Here is a 24,314-nt window from a genome sequence, read left to right as displayed (position 1 = left end):
CACCTTCTCTGTGTATATTCTCTGCAGGCCTGTGAAATGAGGTATCTTCCAGCCCTCTGCTTCCCTGCCCCAGGACTGCTGTCAGGGTTGTTGACCTTCTAAATCTCATGCACAGGCAGGACAAGCTCTGTTTGTCCTTTGGCACCAAGATACTTTCTCCAACGCCAACACCCAAGGTAGAGAATCTCCTCCGGGGTCTTACCACATTTTGTTCCTTCCTCCACAAAGACCTGTTCACCCGGCATTACAATCCCCTGTTGGTTGAGAGTGTCTCTCCATGCCTCACTGTGGGCTCACGGTCCTGGTGAGCAGAACCCGTGGCTGGTCCCCATACTGGGCAGAGCGAAAGCTTGGGAGATGCTTGTGACACCTGTGTTGTCTCTGCCCCAGTTGTAGCCCCCGCCCCGGGACCCGGACCCCTGCGTACCTGTAGGGCGTAGGACACAGAAAGGCCCACCAGCCCCGGACTCGGGCTGTTTCTGCCAATCACAGCAGAGAGTGCAGCAAAGAACACAACACAGTTCCCCACGGACTCCGCGTGGACCCACAGCCACCTGTGGGAACAAGACAAGGAGGAAGTGGGGCAGGTACAGGAAGGGGCAGTTTCCTGTGTAGGGGGGAGAGCCGGAACCCAGAACTCCAGGGTCTGTCCTGCAGAGACCCTGGTGGGAACTCTTGGAGGAATAGGGGGTGAGGGAAGAGGCTTGTGACCTGTTGGAGGCAACGTAGGGGTAGGAGCTCCTCATGTTGGTGTCCACCTTAGCATCACTGATGGCCTTGAAGTCCTGGCTGCGGCCATAGGCCCGAATGACGCTGGTGCCAGTCACCGTCTCTGAAAAGTGGGAGTATATGGGCGAGCGGCTGATGGAGTCCAGCCTCTTCAGGTGCTTGGGGTCAGCACCGTAGGACCCCTGACTCAGTCCGGCATGCCTTCTGAACCCATATGGGCCTTCTTCCGGCCAGCCCCCTTAGCCATAAGACTTGGCTACTTTTCGCTACCTGATGTGGCTCCATGAACTCATTCCACCCTTTCCCTTTGGTCAGCTCTGCTCAATCTTCCAGGCCACTTCCTCCACGAAGCCCTTCCTGAATCCCTCTCAGCTCCTGACCCCCTAGCCCCCTGTAGGGGCCTGGACTGCAGTACAGACCTTGCGTGGCCTCCTAAATCAGTGAACGTGCCTGTCTCCACCGAGGGGGTCCCAGCAAGGTGCTCACACAGAATATCACAAGATTTGCAAAAATAAGATCATTTTGTATTCTTTTGCATAAAGAGCTTTTCCCTGCCCCAACTCCAGTTTTCTAAAACTTCAGCCCCACAAAAACATGTTTCTGCCTCCAGTTTCCATCCTGTGGGCCCCAAGATGGCCAGGGCCTTACAGGATGGGTATCTGAGAGTCTCCTGTCCCTGAACAGAACACAGCCCAGATCAGGGACTCCCCACAAGGGCCTGAGCTTCCAGTCACCTTGTGGGTTACCTTCATCAACTGATTAAACTCATGGAAGGACAGGGGCTCAGAAACGCAAAGGACTTCTACAATCAGCTGTAACTGAATGTTACCAAATCATCTATGTTAAACACATATATGCACATATATGTTTAAATATGTCTAAAAGAAGGGAAGGATAATGTGTCTCGCACGGTTAACAATATTTTATTTAAAAATAGGCAGCGGCGGGGCGGGGTGGGGGCGTCGCCTGGGTGGCTCATTCTCATAAGCATCCTATGCTTGATTTCAGCTCAGGTCTTGATCTCACGGTTCGTGAGTTCGAGCCCTGAATCGGGCTCCACCCTCCCCGACAGTGTGAGGCCTGCTTGGGATGCTCTCTCTCCCTCTCTCTCTGCCTCTCCCCTGCTCGCTCTCCCTGTCTCAAAACTTCCGAAGAAAAAATAGGCAGCAGGAAGCAGTTTCAGGGTCAGTCACAATTTACAAGGATTTCATTTTACCCTAACAACAACCCTATGAGGTAGGTTCCAGGATTCTATTTTACAGGCGAGGAAAATGAATTTCAAAGAAGTAAAGTAACCGACTACAGTCCCTAACCAAATCCAACTGCAAGGTCCCTGGGTCCCAACCCTGGTGGCCAGTCCAAACGAGAGCCCCGCCCACACCAGCGCCCCGCCCACAGAGAGCCCCGCCCACACCACCACCTCCGGAGAGCCACGCCTACACAAAAACCACGCCCCCTCTCTGGCTGCGGACCTGCAACGTGATGTACAGGACAGCCAGAGGCAGGGTGACCACAGTGAAGAGCGGCGTGCTGGCTATGGTGACCACGAAGGCCGAGATGGAGTTGTGGAAGGAATTCAGCGGCATGAGGATGGTGGGGGCCAGAACCTCATGGATGACCTAGATGTCCTTAGAGAAGCGGTTGAGGATCCGGCCTGAGGGCGTCGTATGGAAGAAGGACTGTGGCGAGCGCCTCTTGTGCAGCAGCACCCGGTGAAGCGAGCGTGCATCCTGGACACTCCCCACCATCAGCGTGATGGCTGACACCATCACCAGGAGCCCCGCTGGAGGAGCCGGAGGGGTGCTTATTCACTGGCCAGGTGGTGGGCATGCAGGGCAAGGTTAGGAGGTAGGGGGTGGCCACGGTGGCTGGCAGGCTCAGAGACAGAGCACTGCTGGGATGAGCTGGAGAGGCCCAGAGGCAGGTGGACTGCTAGGGTGGCTTAGGGAGGCACTGGGGCCAGGCAATGGCTGGGATGATGGAAGAAAACACAGAGTCAAGGGCATTGTTTGAGGGATCCAGCACCCCCGACGTGAGGAAAATACCTCCGGCTGTCTCTGCACGCTCACCTTGCAGAATTCCCAAGGCAGCATAGACACCCAGCCTCACGGAGGTATTATTCTGTTGGCCATCCACCATAGCCTCATCGCTCCAGGCACTGAGCCACACGCTGGCCCCGATGGCAGCCGCACTATGACCCAGGTACAGAAGACAGATGGCCACTATGGTATAGAGCCCCATGCCCTTGGCGTAATCCTAGAACACACTCAGCTTCACCTGCAGGCCATGGCGGTCAAGGACAGAGGACTCTCGTGAGCCCCGGGACTGCTGGGGGCCTGCCCGCCCTCTCCAGCCTTCCTTGTCCACCCTACTCACAGTGCCTATCTCCGCCTTCTCCTCCTGGATCAGTGCCCCGCTCGCCTTCACCTCTGCTGCCTGCACTACCTTCTCTGTTGAACCTGGGCGTCTCTGGGGCACAGGCCGGCCCTGGCCCTCGCCTTCCGAGGACATGACACTCAGCTGTCTGTGAAGGCAGCTGGTCAGGCCCAGAGAGGCGATCTCCAACAAACCCACAGGACAGAGCCCCAGGGGGTTCAGGCTGTAGCCGGAGGCCCAGGTGTGGCCGTCAGGGAGAGAACGCCCACCTGTGCCCCACCTGGCCCCACCGGGCATAGGGAGGGCGCTGAGAGCTCTCAGGAGCTCACCTCATAAACTGCCTCTGGACCTCATACATGACTGGCTCATGATCCGTCAGGCCTGTGTGATTGCTCAGCGTGTCCTCAATCAGCAGCACCTCCTCCTCGTCTGTGTCCTCCAAGGCTGCAGCAGGGTGGGAGAAAGGAGAAGCGGCTGGCTAGCTCGCCCTGCAAGCCACTAGTGCTCCCCAATCCCCACGCCAGAGAAGAGACCCGAGTGGACCAGCATGAGAGAACACGAGAAGCACGAGAGAACACGAAAGGGCAGCCAAGAACAAGAACGGAAGTAAACGATCAGTTTTGGGCTGGGGGAGGGGGAGGGTAAGGCAGCAAGAAAGACTTAGGTTAGATACGGAGAAAAACTTCCCTGCAGGGGCTATGGAGAAGGAGCCTCAAATATAAGGGTCGGGGGCTTGGGCTCTGGAGGCAGACTGGCTGAGCTTAAATGTCACTTCCTCCCTGCCTGACTTTAGGCAGGCAAGTAAAATGGGGATAATAATAGTACCCACTTGATCGTGTCATTGTGACTGGGAGGATTAAAGGGAAGATATGTGTGTCAAGTGCTTAGCAAGGGGCCCAGCACTTAGTAAATGTTCAAGTCATGTTAGCTGTCTATACAGCAGTAGGCAAGAAAACTCAGGAAAAGATCTGTGGGCCAGCCCAGGGTTTGGTGTTGGGGAGCCAGGACTGGACAACAAAGGGGGTGGGGGGTTTCTGGGCTCAGAGACTTCAAAACGCTCCACGAGGACAGGGAATTTTCCATTTGGCCACGGCCATCTCTCAGTGCCCAGAGTAGTGCTAGGACCTGGTAATTACTCAGTCCATCTTTGCTGGTAACTAACTGACTTCTCCAAGCACTTGCAGATTTATCAAATGACTTCTCTGTGAGATAGCCTTGACGTTCAGGCTGGGCCCGGGCCCTTATGCCCTTCGGACACAAGGGAAAAGTAAGGCTCTGAGGCCTGAGCTGCTGATAAGGTCACACAGGCAAGAGAAGGGAGAGGCACTCGACTACGTCCAGTTCGGTTTCCCTCTTGGTGACGTCTGATTGTCACGCAGATGGTCGAAGTTCCTCGGAACCTCCCTTGTGTGACACTGGGCCCATCCAGCGACAGACACCCCAAGACAGGGGAGATGCCGGGAGGGCACAGGAATGTGGAGGGTGAGGGATGGTTACCGGTCCTGCTGCCTTCCTTCAGGTTCTTCTCGGGCTTGTCAGGTGCGTAGTTGCAGAGGAAGTTGGCAAAGGAGCCGCTATGCTGCAGCAGGGCTGGGTAGGGGCCCGCCTCAGACACCTGCCCGTCAGCCAGCACTATGATGAAGTCCATCTGGGGCAGGAAGTTGATGCTGTGTGTCACCAGCACCCGTGTCTGGGGAGAAGACAGCAGGCCATCATTTCCACTGACCTCAGCACACACACCCCTGGCGTTGGCACAGGGGTGAAAGTCATCTCACATCCCTCACCCCAGGCTCACTGCAGCCAGCTCGGTGCCCCTGGGGTGTGTCCCCCCTCCCCAGGCTTCCCCTGCCACCCAACAGACGTTCCTGCTTCTCAGGCCTCCCATATCTCCAGGTCTCCTCCAAACCCCTTGGCCTCCCACTGCTTCTCTCCTAAGGCCCTAGATCTCTCCGGGCCTCCCCCACAACCTCCTGGAGGCCTCACCTTGCCTGCCAGCACGCCTTCGGGCCCTATGACTTGGTCAAAGAGATGCTTGGCCACATGGGAGTCCACAGCTGACAGTGGGTCATCCAACATAAAAAGGTCAGCTTCCCTGTAAACAGCTCGGCCCAGACTCACCCGCTGTCGCTGGCCCCCAGACAGGTTAATGCCCTGGATGGAGGAGAGAGGTGGGAGGTGTGTACTGGGGAGAAGAGAGTCAGACAGGCACAAGGGGACAAGGGCCCTGTCACCGTCATTCAACAAAGCAGACCTCTCAATTCTCATTTGATATGCCTGGTCTTGTCCCTGTGAAGCTCTGAGGCCATAGGAGAAGAGGTGGTGGCCCTCAAGCGTCCCCCCGGGGCAGGTGAGGATATCTGCTCCCTCTGCTTCACCACCCTGCCCAGCTGGTTTCCCTGGCTGCTGCCTGTATACTCTGAAAGGCTGGAAATCCCCCAGGAGGTCCTTAATAGACCTTTTAATCTGCCATCGCCCATACAGTTTGCAGATGGCTTTCATAACGGGGATCCCATTTGACCCTCATATCAGTCCTTTCAGGGAGGTGTCATCAGCCCCACCTTCTAGATGAAGAAATTAGAACCCAAGATGTTAATGACTTTGTCCAAGGTCCTGAACTCTCAAGAGCAGAAGCAAGAATGGAAACCCGGTTCCGGACCCCGAATTCATTAACCCTGGGATGGTCCAGGAGCCAGAGGAGAGGTAAGATCTCTCTTTAAACCCATGATGTGGAAACCGAGGCACATAGCAGCAGGGCTGGGCCCCGAAAGCAGATCCCAGAGGTGTGGTCTGCTTTCCCACCTCCAGCTTCCTTCATTCCCTCTGGAACAGGACCCAGCTTTTTCAGGTACCCTGAGAAATGGACCCAGAATGGGTTGGGGAGTGGCAAATGTGGGATGGGAGCTCGGGATACAGGGAGAAGCAGGGAGTGGGCACACAGCTGAAGTGACTGAGGCATGTGAGCATGTCTGCATTCAACGAACCAGTCTTTTTTGAGTGCCTACTAAGTGCTGGGCGCTAAATTAGGTTTGTGTGTGCGCAAGGTTAGTGCGGCTTCAGGAGAGATGGGAAGGAGGGGTTGCATCATAGATGAGGAGGTCTCCTTTGGCTTCCTATAACCTCAGACTCCCATCCCCACTGCCCGGCTCAGGTCCTCATTGCTTCCCCCAGACCACCATGAGAGCCTCTCACTGGTTCCTGTGCCTTTGGGCCCCTCACACTGCAGTCAGGGCAGCTTTACAAAATGCAGGTCATGTCCCTACTTAAAACCCTCCATGGACAAGTTGAACATCAAGATAAGTGATGATGGTAGGGGATTATAATCCATTGAGTCAAATAAGAACTCTTGAGCTCGTATTGATATAAAGAGATTAATAAGTAAAAAAGGGGAAGGAGGGGAAAGCTCTTTTTAATTTTTTTATATATATATTTTTTTATTTGAGAAAGAGAGACAGACAGAGCACAGGCAGGGGAGGAACAGAGACAGAGGGGGACACAGAATCTGAAGCAGGCTCCGGGCTCTGAGCTGTCAGCACAGAGCCCAACGCGGGGCTCGAACTCACGGGCAGCGAGATCGTGACCTGAGCCGAAGTCGGACGCCCAACTGGCTGAGCCACCCAGGCGCCCTGGGAAGGCTCTTTTTTAGACTAGAATGGCAGCTAATAACTGTAGGAGGAATGGGGTTAGGGAATCACCATTTGGCAAACATGACAGTAAACACTGACTCAGGCAAGAATCATCAGTGAACGTTGTAAATGAAATCACCAATGAAAGACACGACCTCAATCAAGCGATCAAAGTTAGCGTTGTCAATAAGGTACGAACTGACATGTGTCTCCTGCTATGATGCACCAGTAAGGACATAATATTACTTCTTTGACACTTCCCCCCCCAACATACAATCTAACCCAATTGTGTTCAAATTGAGAGACATTCTACAAAATAGCTGGCCTTCAGTCTTCAAAACTGTCAAGGTCCCGAAAGACAAAGCCTGAGGAATTCTCCAGATTGACAGAGAATAAAGAAATGTGACAACTAACTATAGCTCGTGATCCTGGACTGGATCCTCGCCCAGGAAAGAAAACAGCTAAAAAAGACATGTACGGGGACAAACGAGAACATGTGAATACAGACAGTAAATTAAATAATAGTCTCGTATCAATGTTAAGTTTCTTGATTTTGATAATTCAAGTATAGTTATGTTAGGGAATGTCTGTTTTGAGGGAATACCAAAATCGTCAGTGTGAAAAACCTCCCGAGCGGAAACTATAAAACTCTTAGAAGAAAGCATAGGAGGAGAGTTTCATCAGGTTTGGCGATGATTTTTTTTGGATATGACACTAAAAGCACAGGCAGTAAAAGTAAAACAAGATATATCGGATCACATTAAAATTGAAAACTTTTGCGCATCAAAGGACACGATCCACGGAGTGAAAAGGCAACTTTCAGAAGAGGAGAAAATATTTGCGACTCATAAACCTGATAAGGGGTTAATATCCAGTCTGCATAAGGAACTCCTGCACATCAACAACAGAAAGACAAACAACTGGATTAAAAATGAGCAAAGGACTTGGGGCAGATGCCTGGGTGGCTCAGTCAGTTAAGCGTCTGACTTCGGCTCAGGTCATGATCTCATGGTGCATGGGTTTGAGCCCCGCATCGGGCTCTGTGCCGACAGCTCAGAGCCTGGAGCCTGCTTGGGATTCTGTGTCTCCCTCTCTCTCTGCCCCTCCCTTGCTTTGTCTCTGTCTCTCTCTCAAAAAAATAAATAAACATTAAAAAAAATTTTTTTTTTAATGAGCAAAGGACTTGAATAGATAGTCCTCCAAAGAAAAATCTTCAAATGGCAAGAAACACAAGATGCTCAGCATCAGTAATCACTAGGGAAACGCGAGTCCAAACCACAACGAAATACCATCTCGCAGCCATGAGAATGGCCGCTGTCAAAAACCAAACACCCGCTCCCCCCAAGAAAACGACAGCGTTGGCCAGGATGTGCGGAGGGTGAAATCCTCCTGCACGGTTAGTGGGAATATAAAATGGTGCAGCCGTGACGGAGAACGACATGGCATTTGCTCAAAAAATAGAATTACCTCGTGACTTAGCAATCCCACTTCTGGGTACATACTCAGAAGAATCGGAAGTAGGGTCTCCAAAAGATATTTGCATGCCCGTGTTCAGAGTAGTAGCATTCACCATAGCTAACAGGTGGAAGCAATCCAAGTGTCCCCTGACAGGTGAATGGATAAGCAAAATATGACCCATATGCATAATAAAATATTGACCTTAAAAAGGAAAGAGATTCTGACACAGGTAACAACATGAATGAACCTTGAGGATAGTATGCGAAGTGAAATAAGCCAGTCACACACACACACACACACACACACACACACACACACACACACAAAAGCAGGTATCATGCTGTAGGATTCCATTTATATGATGTACCTGGAGTAGTCAACTTCCTAGGGACAGGAAGTAGAATGACAGTTGCCAGGGGCTGAGGGGGGCGGGGTGCATGGGGAATTGTTTACATGGGCACAGGGCAAGATGAAAAGAGTTTTGCACTTGGCTATCCAACAAGGTGAATATACTTACCGCGACTGACCTGTACCATTAAAAATGGCTAAGATGGTAAATTTTATGGTGTGTAAATTTGGCAAAAATTAAAAATAAATTAATTTTAAAAATTTCACTGGTGCCCCGTGGTTTTTAGGGTATAGGCCAAAACCTTCACTAAGGTTTTTAAGGTTCTGCCTTGCCCTGTACCCTCCCCACCTCTTCCAAACCTCTGCTCGCACCAAACTGCCCCGGAATGCCGGTCCCATCACTGTTCCTTGGCTCACACCTTCGAAGACTTTCCATCACTCTTGATAAAAGCCCACAAGGCCTTACATGACCTGGCTGCCTGGATACCTCAGTGGCTTCACCTACTCCTCCTCACCCCAGCTCGCTCCACTCCAGCCACACCGGACTCTTTGTGGATCCTGACTGCTTCAACACAAAGGCCTCAGGGCCTTTGCACTTACTGCTCTCTCTGCCTCAAATGTCCCCAGATGGGGCTCCACACCCCCAGATATGGACTACTTCCTCACTTTGTTCTCAGTGAGGCTTTCCCAAGGCATCCTAATACAGCCCTGTACATATTCCTATATCCCTTTCCTGTTTCATTCTTTCCCGTTAACATTTATCTAATATATATTTTATAAATAATATTATATTATATTAATATAGGACTTAATATTAATTAATATAAGTCCGAATTAATTTAATATAATATTAATATAATACAATAGTATATAATATTATATTAATATTATAATAAATAATATATATTTATCTTGCTTATCCTCTCTTTCCCCCACTAGAATATAAGTGATATAAAGGGCAGAGATTTTAGTCTGGTATTCGTTGCCATGTAAGACAGTCTGGCATGCAGTAGGTATGTAATAAAATCTGATAATGAATGAATGGATGATGAGCTCTTTTTCCTCAGCTGTTAAGATTCAGCTCAAAAGTGACACCCTTCCTTATGCAGCTCTGCCCACCCTCACTTCCCTCCTTGTCCCCTGCACCAGCTTCCGGCCTGGTCCCCAGCGCATTCTACACCCCCTACCTGTTCATAAGTCAGCCTACCCCAGTCGTAGACCCGTTCCCCCATTGCCAAGCACAGAGCTGGGTGATTTACATGAATGTGGGAAGGAAGGAAGGAAGGAAGGAAGGAAGGAAGGAAGGAAGGAAGGAAGGGAGGATTGGATGCATTTATGGACCTGAGCTGGGCTAAGGTGGGCAGCTGTATGTGCTGACTCCCTAGAGGATGGGAGGGGACCCTGTACCTTCTCTCCAATCTCTGTCTGGTCCCCGGCAGGCAGCATCTCCAGGTCAGCTAGCAAGGCACAGGCTTCCAGAGCCTGTTGGTACCGCTTGGGGTCCAGGGCTCGGCCAAACAGTATGTCTTCCTGAAGAGTGCAATTCTGGATCCATGCCTGCTGGGGCACGTAGGCCACAGAGCCCTGGCCGGAGGAGAAGCTACCTCAGGGTGTACCCCGGGCCTGGCCAAGCGGCCCTTCCCGGGAGTTGTACCCTCTCTCACCTTCACACACACCGTGCCTTCCAGTTTCTCCATCTCTCCCAGCAGGGCAGACACCAGGGAGGACTTCCCACAGCCCACAGGCCCCACCACGGCCATCAGTGCCCCTTTCGGCACCTGGATGTCTAGACTGAGGGCAAGGAGTCCAGGAACCCGGTCAGAGGTAGGGATTGGGATTTCCTTCCCCAACCTCTCACCTAGAGACTCAAGCCCTCCTCCCTTTCAGATACCACCTTGACAAGTTGAGGCTCTTTCTGGTTTCCAGGCCAAAGATGGGAGTGGAAGGAGTTGGGGGTGGGGGGGGTGAGAGGAGGGAGAGGTGGGGGGAGCCCTGGGGGGAGGGGCCAATGTGAGAAGGCCGGGAAGCTTGGCGGGGGGGGGGGGGGGGGGGGGGGAGGGGCAGGGAGGCCTAAGAAAGGACAAAAAAGTGGGGGAGGCCCGGGGAGGGACTGCACAAAGGGAGGGAGAAGGCGGGGCCGGTGGGAAGACAGGAAGAAGAAACGGATAAGTTAAAAGCTTGGAACAGAAGATTTTCTGGAGCAGGGTCTGGGGCAAGGGCAGCCCAGGTAGAGGGTGTCTGGACCTGGGGTGATGGTCTTTCTTTCCACACAGTGGGGGTCAAGTTCATCTTGGCTCAGGAAATGCTGGATCCCTTTCAGAGACAAACTGATCTGCCGGAGAGTGAGTCAGCCCAGGAAGCTCTCCCTTCCCCCACCTGCTCCCACACTTGCCTGGCCCGGGACTTCCTGGGAGAGGCAGGGCCCCCTAAAGACCCAGACGGGGTGCTGGACACCCCCCACCCTACGACTGAGTCTTCTCTGGCACCCACTGCCAAGAATAGGGTCTAGGTTGGTACGAGGAGGTTGTCTTCAGAATCCATGTTTCCAGGGACCTTTCCTCTCTTCCTCTGTCTCCAAATGACCCCTGGTTCTAATGACCTCATGCCAACTGCCCGCCCCCTCAATTCCAATAATTCTCCTGGATTGTCCCCTGACCCTAACAGCCTGCCCTACCTCCCGCAGAACCCCCAGCCTTACCCGGGGTTACCTGGACCAGGCTGCTGATTATCTGGGGCCGCAGGTTCCGGGGAGTCTTTAAAATATTGAACAGGGACACAGACACAAAGGCCTTCTCAGCATCTAGCACGTTGTTCTGGTCCACGGACACACAGACCCCAAGGGTAATCAGGGTCACCGGGGCAGGGGTGGAGGGCGAGTGTCAGAATGGAATCTGTTGAGTCCAGAGGCCTGGGCTGGCCAGGTGGGAGGTGGGGGGCCAGCCCCGGTCGGGGGAGAGCCTCACCAGGAAGGGGGTGCAGACCCAGGTGAACGTGGATATGGCTTGGAGGTAGGCAGACCGGCGTAGTATCCGGAGCTCGTCCTCCCGGATGCCCTCCACCCTCCCCAAGAAAACGGGTTCCCAGGCATACAGCTTCAGCACCTTGAAGCCACCCAGGATCTCACTCATCAGCTTGGTGCACGAGTCCTTGAACTTCATTTGCTCCGCCCGTGGGAAGAGTGGCAGTGACACGCCCTGCTCTCCTCCCCAGACCCCTCCCCACTGGGGTTCCTACCTTCCGTGCCCTGGCACGCACCGCAGCCATTCAGACGGCTCCCATTCCCCCCCTCGTCCTTCCGCGTGGCCCGAGCTGCCCCTCAGCCCAGCTGCGCCCTCTCCTCCGCCCACAGAGTCCAACTCCAGCCTCAGTGCTTCCATCACTGACCCTCCCAGGTGGCATCCTCTGCCCCCTTTGCTGGGTTTCTAAGCCACGTTGTTCTTCTCTTTCGTTCCCGTGGAAATCCCTGCGCGCGCAGGACTCCACAGTCAGACTGGGGGCCTCCTGAGGGTGCAGACCGCTTAACTTTCTCTTTGTTTCCCCAGGCCCTAACCCAGGGCACGGCAGCCCGACTTGATTTATCCATTCAGCCCTATTCGTTGCATGCCTACTCTGTGCCAGGCCACGTGTCAGACATGCGGCACATAATGATGAGCAACTCAAGCGAGGCCCCGGCCATCATGAAGCTGACAGTCTGACGGGGGAGGCAAACAGGAAGCAAACATTAACTAAGTAAATGCTTAGTAAATCAGTACGTGGGACTCTGTGGGAGAGTAATGGGGCGGGGACTGGGAACTCAGAGTTTATGCTGGGGAACAATGGGGAGGAGTGAGCAAGCAAGGAAGGGATGAGACGCATGGCAGGGAACAGTGGGTGGGGGGGCCCAGAGGTACGCGTAGCTTGGTGCTTTGGAGAAAAGAAAGAAGGCCAGAGTGGCTGCCACTTGGCCATGCCCTGGGGGGTGAGGACTTGCAGGTGGGCAGGGGCCTGGTGGGTGGTCATGGGGAGTTTGTCATTTATTCTACGCACAGTGGGAGGCTACTGAAGACTTCAATAAACATTTGAAAATGAAGGCTTGGACGACTATTTACACTGAGCACAGTGTGGTGGGAGAAGGCTCTCATTAGACCGGAAGACGCAGGGGCGCCTGGGTGGCTCAGTCGGTTAAGCGTCCAACTTCGGCTCAGGTCGTGATCTCGCGCTCCGTGAGTTCGAGCCCCGCGTCGGGCTCTGTGCTGACAGCTCGGAGCCTGGAGCCTGTTTCCGATTCTGTGTCTCCCTCTCTCTCTGACCCTCCCCCCCTTCATGCTCTGTCTCTCTCTGTCTCAAAAATAAATAAATGTTAAAAAAAAAAATTAAAAAAAAGACCGGAAGACGCAGGTTTGAGGCCCGGCTTGCCCTGATTCTGGACGCAGGTTTGAGGCCCGGCTCGCCCTGATTCTGGACTGCCCTTATCTCTCTGGGCTTTGATTTCTCAGCTGCTACACGAGAATGTGGCCAGAGCCCTTTCAGGGCTGTCATGAGGTTGCAGTGAGCTAAGGTTTGTGGAAGCGGCTTATAGCCATCCTTCCTCAGTAAGCAAGGCAACTGAGGGGCCCCAGGTTAGGGAAGGCCCTCCCCCAGGCACCTTGGCCGGGTGCTCCAGGCAGGAGCAGCAGACCCGTGATAGCGCCTACCTGTAAGGCATGCATCTTCATGGCCACAGCCACAGCTCCGTTGAGTGGGACCAGCAAGACGATTAAAGCCACCCCAGCCAAGATGGAAGGACCCAGGTTCTGAGGAGGCATGGGTGGATCGATAAGACAAATACCTAAAGAATGTGCACAGACCCCCACAGACGGACAGAGGCCTATGGATCAGAAATGTGGAGCTGGGCAGGAAGCAAGAGATGGTAGTCAGCCCAACAGATAGTGAGAAACAAACATACGGAAAAAGGCCAAATACGAAAACAGGTGCAGAAGCCCCCGGCCATCAGACAATGTCAAAAGCTAGAAACAAAGAGGCAAACAGAGGAAGGAGTCCAGACACACAGGAAGGCGACTACAGCCGGCCAGCCAAGGATAGTCAGACTCACACCCAGGCCCCCCGGCACCCTGTTCCAGCGGACCTTCCTATAGATGACACCTGTGATCGCCGAACGAAGCCTCAACACCGTCACATAGATACAGTGGAGATACTGTTGTGAGAGCAGAGTCTGCATCACAGAGCACGCAAACATCAGCCCGGCCACCGGGAAACCCCACCAGGTGGGGGCCACGGGGTTTGAGATAAACCTGATCCGGATGCTGCAAGGAGAGGAGAGAGGCATGAGAGCGGGGAGGGGTCCCCCAGGCCACTCCTTCTCCTGCCGCCCTCCCCTCCCACCCTTAGCCTCCACTCTCCCAGGCAGGGGCTGCTGGCCCTCCACACCCCCACCCAGACCACCCCCACACCCCGGCTCAGCCCTATGCCACCTTAAGACCACGACCCCCCCATCGTCTGTCCCTTCTGCCCTCACCTCTTTTCCCACCTGCCATGGCGCTGCGGCCCACTGCTTCTATCACTCTCTCCCTGCGAGCCTGCCTGCCTGCCTTTCTTGCCTCTTGGACCACGTGGCAGGAAGAAATGCCACAGGTCCATAGCTTAGACTTTCCTGCACCTTCTCCTTGGCTGCTGAAGGCTCTAGAACCTACCACACGACCCCACAGACTCTCCCCCTCAAATCCAGCCTTTCCAACATCAGTGGCCCCCGGTGCTGCTGGTGACCTTCTCCAGGGCGCTAATCTACCTCTTGTCCCCTGGCCCTCTGCACCTCTTGTCTCTAACCTTCTCACTGCCCCCACTCCCCACCCCACTCAGTAGCCGCCCCGCTCGTGTCTTACCACTTAACCGCCCATTGAGAACTCCCTGACAACCACGGACTTCCCTCCAAACACTTGCTCTCTTCTTTTTCTTCTGGCTTTCCGAGCCTGATCCTGCCCCGCTGAGCCCTGACTCCCATCCACCTGCTCAGCAACACGCTCCCTCATTGCCACCCTTTCTGGACCATCAAGATCTTCATCCCTGCTGGCGGCTCTGTACCTTCACCCACCGGCATGACCAAGTCTCTTCCATGTTGGGACAAACCTCCCCTCAACCTCATGGAGCTACCTCCCGAGGTGTAGACAGGCCTCTCCTTTTGCTGCGTGTTGACTGTGTCTCCCCCCAAAAAAGATGTTCCGGTCCTAACCTCCGGTACCTGCGAATTCGACCTTATTCAAAAATAAGGTCTCTACAGATGTAATCAAGTTAGAATGAGGTCATACTGGAGTCGGGTGGGCTCTAATCCAGGGACCGGTGTCTTTATAAGAGAAGGAGAGGGGATTTGCACACAGAGACCCACGGATGTGAGTGCACACACAGATATGTGCACATGCACGTGTACACACACACACACACACACACACACACACACTGGGGAGAATGCTGGAGGCCGACATGGGAGTGATGTGTCTACAAGCGGAGGCCAAGGATTGCCAGCAACCACAAGAAGCTAGGAGGCACAGTACAGATTCTCATTCAGAACCTCTAGAAGGGGCCAACCCTGCCAACATCTTGATTTCAGACTTCTGGCCTCCAGAACTGTGAGACGGTAAGTTCCTGTCGTTTTAAGGCCCCTCCCCACCTAGTTTGTGGCAATTTGTCCCAGCAGCCATAGGAAATGAATGTGTTTTCCTTATGGGAACTTTCTAGACCTCCCTAGCCCCTGCTCTCCAAGGCAGACCCACTGCTCTAGGTCCTTCCCCTCCGTCTCAGCCTCTATTCTCGGCACTAACAAACCCCACGTTGTCCCCCTCAGGCTCTATTTCACCGGCCAACCTGCTGCACTGGAGGCCATGCTTTCTGCCAGAAGCATTCTCTGTGCTCTGCTCCACGACTGGCTCTTTCCCCAGCTTTCGCCCTTCCAAGCCAGCCTTCTGCTCACCCCTTACTTGTCACATTTCCCTAGGGCTCTGTCTGGGGCCACCGACATGAGTTCTCTGGGAGAGCCCAGCCACAGATACCGGACCCTGGGCCTCTACCTGATGGCTCTGAAACTGTGGTCTCCAGCTAGCTGGGAATGTCCCCCTGGGACAATGTCCCCCAGCACCTTGACTCCAACGTAGCCAAGACTCAACTCACCACCTTGCCTGGTGCCCAGCCCCCTCCTCCTGCTGCATTCATCATCTCAGAGAAAGATCCGACAGCCAGGTGGCCCACGACCCCTCCCTCTCCCTGGCACACACCCAATTCCCCAGCAGCTCCTGAATCGTATCTCATTCCTGGCCTGGACTCTCCTCTGACCTGGTTGGCCCACCTCCATCCCGCCACCCGGCCCTACATCCCCTGACAGAGGGGTCCTTCTGAAATGCAAACCAGATGCCCCTCCCCCGGCTTCAAATCTTCCAAGGATTTCCTTGGCTCTCCCTCTCTCTCCCTCCCTCGGGTCACCCTTTCCTCCAGAAATACCCGGAGTTCTTGAGTCATGTCGGCTGAGGCCTTTGTGACTCTGCATGCGCTGAACTTTCTCCTCCTTCCTCATCTAGTCGACCAACACCTGACTGTCCTTCCCACCTTGCTGACCTCTCCTGGAAGCAAGTGCACCCGCTGTTGCTCCTTCCCTGCCTGGCCTCCTTGTCCCTCCTAGGGATTTCCAGACACCCGAGTCTACCTCTGTCTGCACAGTGCTCTAATGGATTCCCACATTGGTCTTCCACCGTGTTTTCTTTTTTCTTTTTTTTTTTTTTTTTAACGTTTTTTTATTTATTTTTGAGACAGAGAGAGACAGAGCATGAACGGGGGAGGGGCAGAGAGAGAGGGAGACACAGAATCGGAAGCAGGCTCCAGGCTCCGAGCCATCAGCCCAGAGCCCGACGCGGGGCTCGAACTCACGGACCTTGAGATCATGACCTGAGCTGAAGTCGGGACGCTTAACCGACTGAGCCACCCAGGCGCCCCCACCGTGTTTTCTTGATCTCTGCATCCTTAGTATCTAGCGTCATTCTGGTACACTGGGGGCTCAACAGCTGTTTTTTGAATGAGAATACACAGATGCACACGTGGAGGGACAAGGTGTTGGGGGGCTCAGCGGCGAGGTAGCCCTCCTTCTTACCCCCCGATTTGAGAGCTTTCCCTGGTCCAGGCCACTCATGGGACAGACGACAGAGCCTATCAACTGGCAAGAACCCCCTGGCTGGAGTTCAGGGGGTTGAAGAGAGGATGTTTGTCCATCCGCCCACCAGGGTGCCTGGCATATAGCACGTGCCCAATGAAGATGAGCTGGATGTGAATTGGGGAAACTCTGGCACAGGGGTATTGTCACTTGCCAAAGGCCACACAGCAAGTTGGGAGAGCCCCTTCGGTCCCGGTCTGGGATCTTTCCCATGGTGTCCCTCTGCGCTCAGACCTCAGGGACGCCAGCCGGCGCCCCTTACCCAGGAGGGTGGCAGCAAGAGTGAGTGTGGTCAGACCTGAGCAGCTGCGGATTGACGAAGGAGAGCAGGTCCTGGGTCAACTTGAAGCAGATGCTCGTGAAGATGCCCAAACCACAGGTGGCCAGCACGGCCCACGGGAAGGATGACTCCCGGGGCCTGGGCCGGCCCCCCGAGCAGCACCACATCCTCACCGGACACACTCTTCCCAGATGCCACCGCGGCCCTGTGTCTGGTCCAGGGAGGAAGGAGCAGTGGGTAGGAAGGGTCACATGTGCCCCACGAGACAAGCACCAGTGGGGCCTGGCGAGGAGCAGGGGTGCGGGGACCTGCTTTCTTGGCTCTTAGGACTGGCAGAGGGACAGACAACATGACCTTCCGGGTGAGAACTCCCCAAGTGACTCTGTCTGCGGGCATATGAGGCTATCGCACGGGCTGCCTTAACCACTACCCCCAAGGACTACAACTCAAGCAATTTCCAGCCCTCTCCCTGCCTCCACAGCACGGCTCCAGGGAGGATGCCGACAGGGAAGGGAGACAAGGGGAGAGATGGCGAGTGACCTGGTCACTGAAGAGCTGGGCAGGGAGGGGGTAAAGGTGGCATGGAGGGGAAGAGAGGGGGTGCAGCATGCAGACTGGGGGGCCCGTATGTCTTCTCCGAGGCCCCGAACTAAGGAAGCCGAGACACCACAGACTAAGTCCAAGTCCCTGGCTCCTCCACCAGCCAGCTGCCAATCAGGGGCTCTGGGCTGAAAAGGCACGGAGGTCCTGGGTCCCCAATTATGGGGGGGAGGGAAGGGGGTTCAGTCCTGGGGTCAGAAACGGGTAGGGAAGGAGGACTCGGAGCTCTAGCTCTCTTGGTTGGGCGGTTGGCCAGACAGGTCCCTGGGTCTTTGATGGGAAACTGCCAGTGGGAAGGCCCTTCAGTCCAAGGATCATCTTCTTCGGTCCCTTCCTCCAGACAGGAGGAGGCGGGATTGAGAAGAGGGGCTGGCCTCAACCTTCTTCCCCTGACCCTTCCCCTTCTGAGGGAAGTCCCCGGAAAACACCTTTCAGGACGGGCACGATAGCACAGCGGTGAGAGCAGTGGGTCCGGACACCGGTGGGTTCCAGCCCCGCCACCACCAAGTCGGGGACCTTGCAGGCCCTGTTAGGCCCTCGCTCCTCAGCGTCCACTTGTAACACGGAAACAATAGAACCCACACGGCAGGGCTGTTAGAGATTGAGTGAATCTACGTGTTTAGGGCCACGTAGTAACAGAAGAAGTGCTACGCAAGTGTCAGCTATTCCCTGGAATTAGAAGAGCTGGGGAGAGCTGGCCCCACTCAGGCCCGGGCGTCCCCCCTCAGGACCGCCCGCACCTGCTTTTCTCCCCACCCCCACCCCTGCGATCGGCCTCAGGGCTACCCGCCTCCCCCGCAGGAGACTTGGGATGTGGGAACCCAGGGAGGGCCTCACGGCGCTGCCTGCTTCTGCTGCTTCTTCCATGCCTCCGTCAGCCTGTCCACCACCACCTGCCAGCGGTCCTCCTCGGTCAGGGACCAGAGGTCCTGCTCCTCCAGGGGGCGCCGGTAGCCAAGGATGGCCGTCCTGGGGCGGGCAGCAAGCCCACGCAGGGTCAGAGCTCAGCAGCCTAGAGCTAGGGACCGGGGTCTCCAGAGCCCCCAGAGTCTCCCTGAAGGGCTATGGCCACGGGCCACAGTGAACAGCCTGGAGGTCACTGCCTCCCATCCCAAGTTCCTATCCCTACCCACCCCGTCTCCGCCTCTTCCCCAGATGCCATGTTGACCCTCGCGCCTTGGTGATGAAATTCACACGGACTGTGGCCCCGGGGGGAGGACAAGTGCGGGTGGATGGAGTCCCAGACCCAGGTGCCTCCTCAGTGTGGTGTGGTTAATGAGCTGTCACCCAGGTCACAGACACAATTATCCTGCTCAAGCCACACTGAGGGGCCGCCAAGGAAATGACAAGCTGTAAGCTTATCCCAGATGGAAGAGCTCGGAAGTAATTACAGTTTCCCTCTAGCTCCCGGGGCCTGTTCCTGTGAACAGGCCCAGATGCAGGGCTGGGATGGGAGCTGGGCCAGCTGGACCTCTACACTCAGCCCCCAGTCCAAATGGTCCAAATGGACAGGTTTCCTCACCCTCGCCTGCCCCGAATGCCCTCTGGGGTCAGGGTTTGGGGCAGGGAAACAAGCCGGCTCAACTTGTGGCCCGCTCCCCTTCCTCCCCACCTCCCCTCTCCTCCTCCCTCTGGCCCAGCACGGAGGGAGAGCTGACTCACTTTGTGAACCACCAGAAAGACAGGCAGGAGAAGAAGCCAGCGCTGACCTCTGGGGAGGGGTTCTAGAAGATGAGAGGGTAGGAGAGGAAGACTCTGGCGTGCCCACCACCCTCCCGAAGAGGAGCAGAGGGAGCAGGGGCCCTCGTTCCTTCCTGGAGGGAAGGACGACATGGGGATGGAAGGAACTGGAAGGGACGGGAGCTGCTGGTAAGGGCTGGGCTGAGGAGTGGGCTGTGGAAACCCCACGGCCACCCAGCCTCCATAGCAGACTCACAAGGTCGACATTCTTTGGGGAGAAAAATGGCGGCTGCTCCCTGAAGCAGGACAGGATGAGAGCGAAAAGCACCAGGGCGAAGTAGATGTAGAAGGTGGCAAAGCGGAAGGGGTCTGAGGTCTTGCCCTGCAGGGGAGAGTGGGGAGGGACGTCAGACACAGGCAACCCTGGACCTGCAGTCCTGCCCCCCACAGGGTCCTTTGGGGTGCCAGGCTCCCTCAGGGTCGGATGCAGGACCCAGAAGGTTCCGAGAGATGGGGCGAGGTCACGAGGGGGCCGCTGTTCGGTGAGGGCTCGCCAAGCACCCCACCGAAGTCACCTTGTCTGACCCTCCCCACAGGGTAGGAAATCTCGGGATATCCAGTTTGCAATCGAGGAAATGATCGCGAAGCAACTGGCCCAGGATCACAGAGAGGGCGAGTAGAATGTTCTGAGCCTGCACTTTCACTACCACGTTCGACTGCCCCCCACCCTGGAAATGGAGGAATCTTGCACCCCACCACCGCAGGAAAGGTCAAGACGAAGACCAGAGAAGTGAGGGGGATGGGAAGAAAAGGGAAGAGCAGGACAACAGGACTTCCTGGTAGGACAGACTACTCGTGCGCGTCCGCACACACGTGTCCAATACGCAGACGCTGACAGGCCCCTGGCAGACCCTGCACGTGGCGGTGCCCGTGGTGGCGGCAGAACGGCCCCCTGTATCCGGTGAACGTCCCACAATGGCCGTGTCCCGCCTCATTCCCTTGTGTGACACCAGCCCTCTCCCCCGGCTCCCTGGTCTGCTTCCCAGCACAGATACAGCAAGTAGGGGACAACGTAGAAAGGACTGAACAGCAGGGGAGGTCCTGGGAGCAGGGGAGGGGCAGCTTGGGACCCGGCGGTGACCTTGAGCCCCGAGGCCATCCCCTGGATAGGGCTGCACCTGGCAGGTTCCCCTTTTGCCCCTTACCTTTGCCACGGCCGACAGGATCTTGGAGCGGAAGGGGACAATGGCACAGACCATGCACGGGAACCAGAAGATGATGAGGACTCCTGGGGACTGTACCCCTTGCAGCCGCTCATGCTGGATTAGCAGAGTGGCCAGCAGCTGTGCCGAGAGGGCAAGGAAGGCTGGGCCGGAGTACACAGATATCTGGACCTTCTCTGTCCTCCCCACCCCACATGGCCAGATGTTTTGGGGGGTCACTCCTTCCTCTTCCCACTGCTAAGGTGTCCGGCCCTCTCCAAGGAGCCCATGGCTCCCCTATCACGGTCCCACAACTCACTGGAGACCCTCCCCCATCAACTTCCAGGGCCCCGCACTGACCACAGTGACCCCCACCAGCAACGGGGTGACAAAGAAGATGGGGGCGGGGGCCCAGCCGTGGACCAGGCCATGGAAGGCGTAGAAGAGGTCAGCCCAGGAGATGCACCACAGCAGGACGCCCAAGGCCTACAAACAGGGCACAGGGTGGAAACCCCACCTTCAAAAGTAGGGACGGTTCCCACCGGAGGATGTCCTTTTTTTTCAATCTTTTTTTTTATGTTTATTTTTTGTTTTTGAGAGGGAGACAGAGACAGAGGCAGAGAGCACACACAAGCAGGGGAGGGGCAGAGAGTGAGAAAGGGAGACACGGAACCTGAAGCAGGCTCCAGGCTCTGAGCTGTCAGTATAGAGCCCGATGCGGGGCTCAAACCCACGGACTGTGAGTTCATGACCTGAGCCAAAGTCTGGCGCTTAACTGGCTAAGCCACCCAGGCGCCCCTGGAGGATGTCCTTTTATCCTACCCAGGGTCTGGCCCCGGAGGCTAGGTGGTGCACTGGCCAGAAGCGCCCCGGGGGCGGGGAGAGTGTTGCCAGAGAACTTTCTTGAACTTTCGCAAGCAGGGACTATCTCGTTTGACCGCAGACTCAGCTGGCAGGCTGTCGTGGCCTGAGCTGCGGGGCAGGTGTAGCTGGGAAAGCGTTCAGCCACCGAGGGTGGGGGATGGGAGGGGGGGGAGAATCGTGATGAGCAGAACCTTCCGGGTCCCAGCCCCACCCGCGAGAGATCCCTGACCCCCTGACCGTCTTGAGCCTGGAGAGGTGGGAGAGGATAACATAGCCTCGGTGATGGTGCCGCAGATGGAAGAGGTAGCAGGGCAGGGAGGCCTACAGGTAGATGCAGGGGACCCAGGCCAGCACGGAGTTCTGGAAACAGGGAGTGAGGTCCGGGTCATCGGTGTGCACAGACAGATTGGCGTCCTGGGGGCAGAGGGAACAATTCGGTGCTGTGGCAGCCTGCCGCAGAACGGGGCTCCCCCTGGAGGAAGGTGGCTGGGCCAGAGAGGCACTCCACCTGCTCCGGGGGTCAGAGGGCACGTGGAGATGACACGAGGTTGGCGAGCAAGCGAGCAAGCCCCGGGAGGAGTGTGCGCTCTCCCGGGAGGCCATGGTCGCCCCTCTTTTCTCATTTCCCTCTCTCTCTAATTGAGGTATCATTAAAGCACGATAAACTGTGCCCGTGCAAAGTGCACAACCCAGTGGGCTTGGTTGTCATACACACCAGAAAACCACTGCCGCGGGAAAGATACAGGGTATTTCCGTCATTCCACAACCTCCCTTGGGCCCCTCTGCAGCCCATCCCTCGCAGGCAACCACTGCTCTCCTTTCCACTATTCTAGATTTCCACTCTTCTAAAAAAAAAAAAAAATCAGTGTTTTATTTTTTATTCATTTTTGAGAGACAGAGAGACAGAGCGTGAGCGGGGGAGGGGCAGAGAGCGAGGGAGACACAGAATCCGAAGCAGGCTCCAGGCTCTGAGCTGTCAGCACAGAGCCCGAGGCGGGGCTCGAACTCACGAACCTCGAGATCATGACCTGAGCCACTGAGTCACCCAGGCGCTCCATGTGTTTTATTTTATCAACGCGATATATGCGCATGGTTGAAGAGCCCACTTCCTCTCCATGCCTCTCCCAGGGAAGGGACTGGGAGCTTCTCTGAGATTAATTTGCTTCTCCTTTGGATTCAGGAAAGTGATCCATCACCCCACCTACCTCACTGACTGGGTAGGCTCAAAGGAGCAAGGGAATGAAAAGAGACCTTTGTACGTTACAAAGCCTGGGTGACCAACCATCCCCATTTGGGACTGCCCCGGTCCTAGCACTAGAAGTCTGGTATTGGTGGGGAGCCACTGAGTCACGACAAGACCGGGTCCAGTCTTTGAATACAACTCCACCCACCAAGCTTTTTGGAAAGAGGTGGGGGAATACATTCAAACACGTATTTTAGTGAGACTGTTTCTTCCAAGGCCACAAATGAACTGATCTTCCAACCTCCACAAAGCATTAGATGTTCTTTCCAGAAAGCTCAGAAAATATAAGCAGGTAACAAAAAAACCAAAAAACCAAAAACCAAAAAACCCATCCCCAATCTCATCCATCTAGAGACAACTGCTAACACCAGAGGATATAAAACTCCTTACTTCCCAACTGGCCATTTAAATAATGATCATTTTTGTTTTTGTCCAAGTTATACTTTCACATAACTTTTTTTTTAAAGAGCTGTCAACACAGAGCCCAACGGCGGGGCTTGAACTCATGAACTTCGAGATCATGACCTGAGCGCAAGTTGGATGCTTAGTGGACTGAGCCACACAAGTGCCTCCCTAGTTCCATTTTCTGGGGGCAAATACGTTCAAATATGCTAACTTCTATCTACTTCTACATGTTAAAGCAATTTGTTCTTACCTTTATTGTTCGATTTATTATTATTTGATAATGAGGCTGCACCTGTCTTGTCCTTCCCATTTGAGTGTCCTCACCCTTCCAGTATAGAATGGCTTTTGCCATACAAATATTCAGAGTTTACACTTACTTGACTCTGTCAAGGTCCACTACAGTGGGCTCTATGTTTTTCAAGCTGTGTGATGTTGAGCAACATGCTTAACCTTTGCCTCTCTGGGCCTTGGTTTCTTTGAAGGTAATGTTGGGAATAACATCTCCCCAACCCCCTCCCCTCTGGCTCCTCAGCTGTCATACTAGTCCAGGCCCTCACTTCCCCCCTGAGTAATTTCCATAAGGTTCTGATCTTTTCCCTTCCATCCCCTAGGTGCCCAGATCCCTGCCCAGACAGACCTCTCCCTTCCTCCCTGGTCTTTCCTTCTAAGTCTCCTGGCCGGTTCCCTCTCTTGGCATGGCAGTGTCCTGGGGGCCCATCCAGCTCCTTCTACACACCAGTGACTCTCCTTACCTTCTCCTTGCCTTCTCTGCTCTTTTTGTTTTTTTAATGTTTATTTTTGAGCGCAAGCGGGGAAGGGGCAGAGAGAGAGAGGAAGACACAGAATCCAAAGCAGAATCCTCACTCTGAGCCGTCAGCACAGAGCCCAATGCGGGGTTCGAACCCATGAACTGCGAGATCATGACCTGAGCCAAAGTCAGTCGTTTAACCGCCTGAGCCACCCAGGCGTCCCATCTTCCTTTTCTTTATAGCACCTGTCACCTTCTAACATGCTATGTAAGTCACTGGCTTATTGTGTTTTCTCTCATCTTTTCCTGCTGGGGTGCCATTTTTATTTCATTTATTGATGTGTTTTAAGTACTTAGAACAATGCCAAGCACATAGCGGGGGTGGCGGGGAATGTGGTTACATAACTTAAATGAAATATTTGTTAAATAAATGAATGAATAAAATAATTTTATACTTTCCCCTTAAACCTTCAGCGGTGCCCTAAAGCCTAGAAGACAAAGTCCAAGCATATTACTACGGCATTCGAAATTTCCAGCTGGTCCTGAATCATCTGATCCTGGGAACTACTGAACTATCCACATGCTTGAGTT

At 54.7% G+C, this 24,314-nt stretch overlaps 1 protein-coding gene across 1 annotated transcript in view; it reads right to left on the bottom strand.

Annotated features, from left to right (window-relative positions):
- Nucleotides 1-24,314, bottom strand: part of ABCC3 (ATP binding cassette subfamily C member 3) — a 43,928-nt gene that overhangs the window by 11,494 nt on the left and 8,120 nt on the right. The window contains 23 exon segments of the mRNA XM_053892232.1: nt 428-554; nt 712-911; nt 2,202-2,512; nt 2,799-3,006; nt 3,106-3,253; nt 3,435-3,549; nt 4,603-4,795; nt 5,089-5,256; nt 9,942-10,118; nt 10,199-10,392; nt 10,755-10,866; nt 11,243-11,390; nt 11,499-11,695; nt 13,208-13,380; nt 13,560-13,816; nt 17,000-17,133; nt 17,135-17,192; nt 18,419-18,550; nt 19,244-19,305; nt 19,518-19,643; nt 20,467-20,604; nt 20,824-20,949; nt 21,565-21,741. Of these exon segments, the coding sequence (XP_053748207.1) occupies nt 428-554; nt 712-911; nt 2,202-2,512; nt 2,799-3,006; nt 3,106-3,253; nt 3,435-3,549; nt 4,603-4,795; nt 5,089-5,256; nt 9,942-10,118; nt 10,199-10,392; nt 10,755-10,866; nt 11,243-11,390; nt 11,499-11,695; nt 13,208-13,380; nt 13,560-13,816; nt 17,000-17,133; nt 17,135-17,192; nt 18,419-18,550; nt 19,244-19,305; nt 19,518-19,643; nt 20,467-20,604; nt 20,824-20,949; nt 21,565-21,741 (3,681 nt within the window).

The sequence above is a fragment of the Panthera pardus genome, unplaced genomic scaffold, assembly GCF_024362965.1.
Source record: "Panthera pardus isolate Hobbes unplaced genomic scaffold, ASM2436296v1 HiC_scaffold_3, whole genome shotgun sequence".
Lineage (NCBI taxonomy): Eukaryota > Metazoa > Chordata > Mammalia > Carnivora > Felidae > Panthera > Panthera pardus.
The sequence above is the reverse complement of the archived record's forward strand: the minus strand, read 5'-3'. Positions and strand labels throughout refer to the sequence as shown.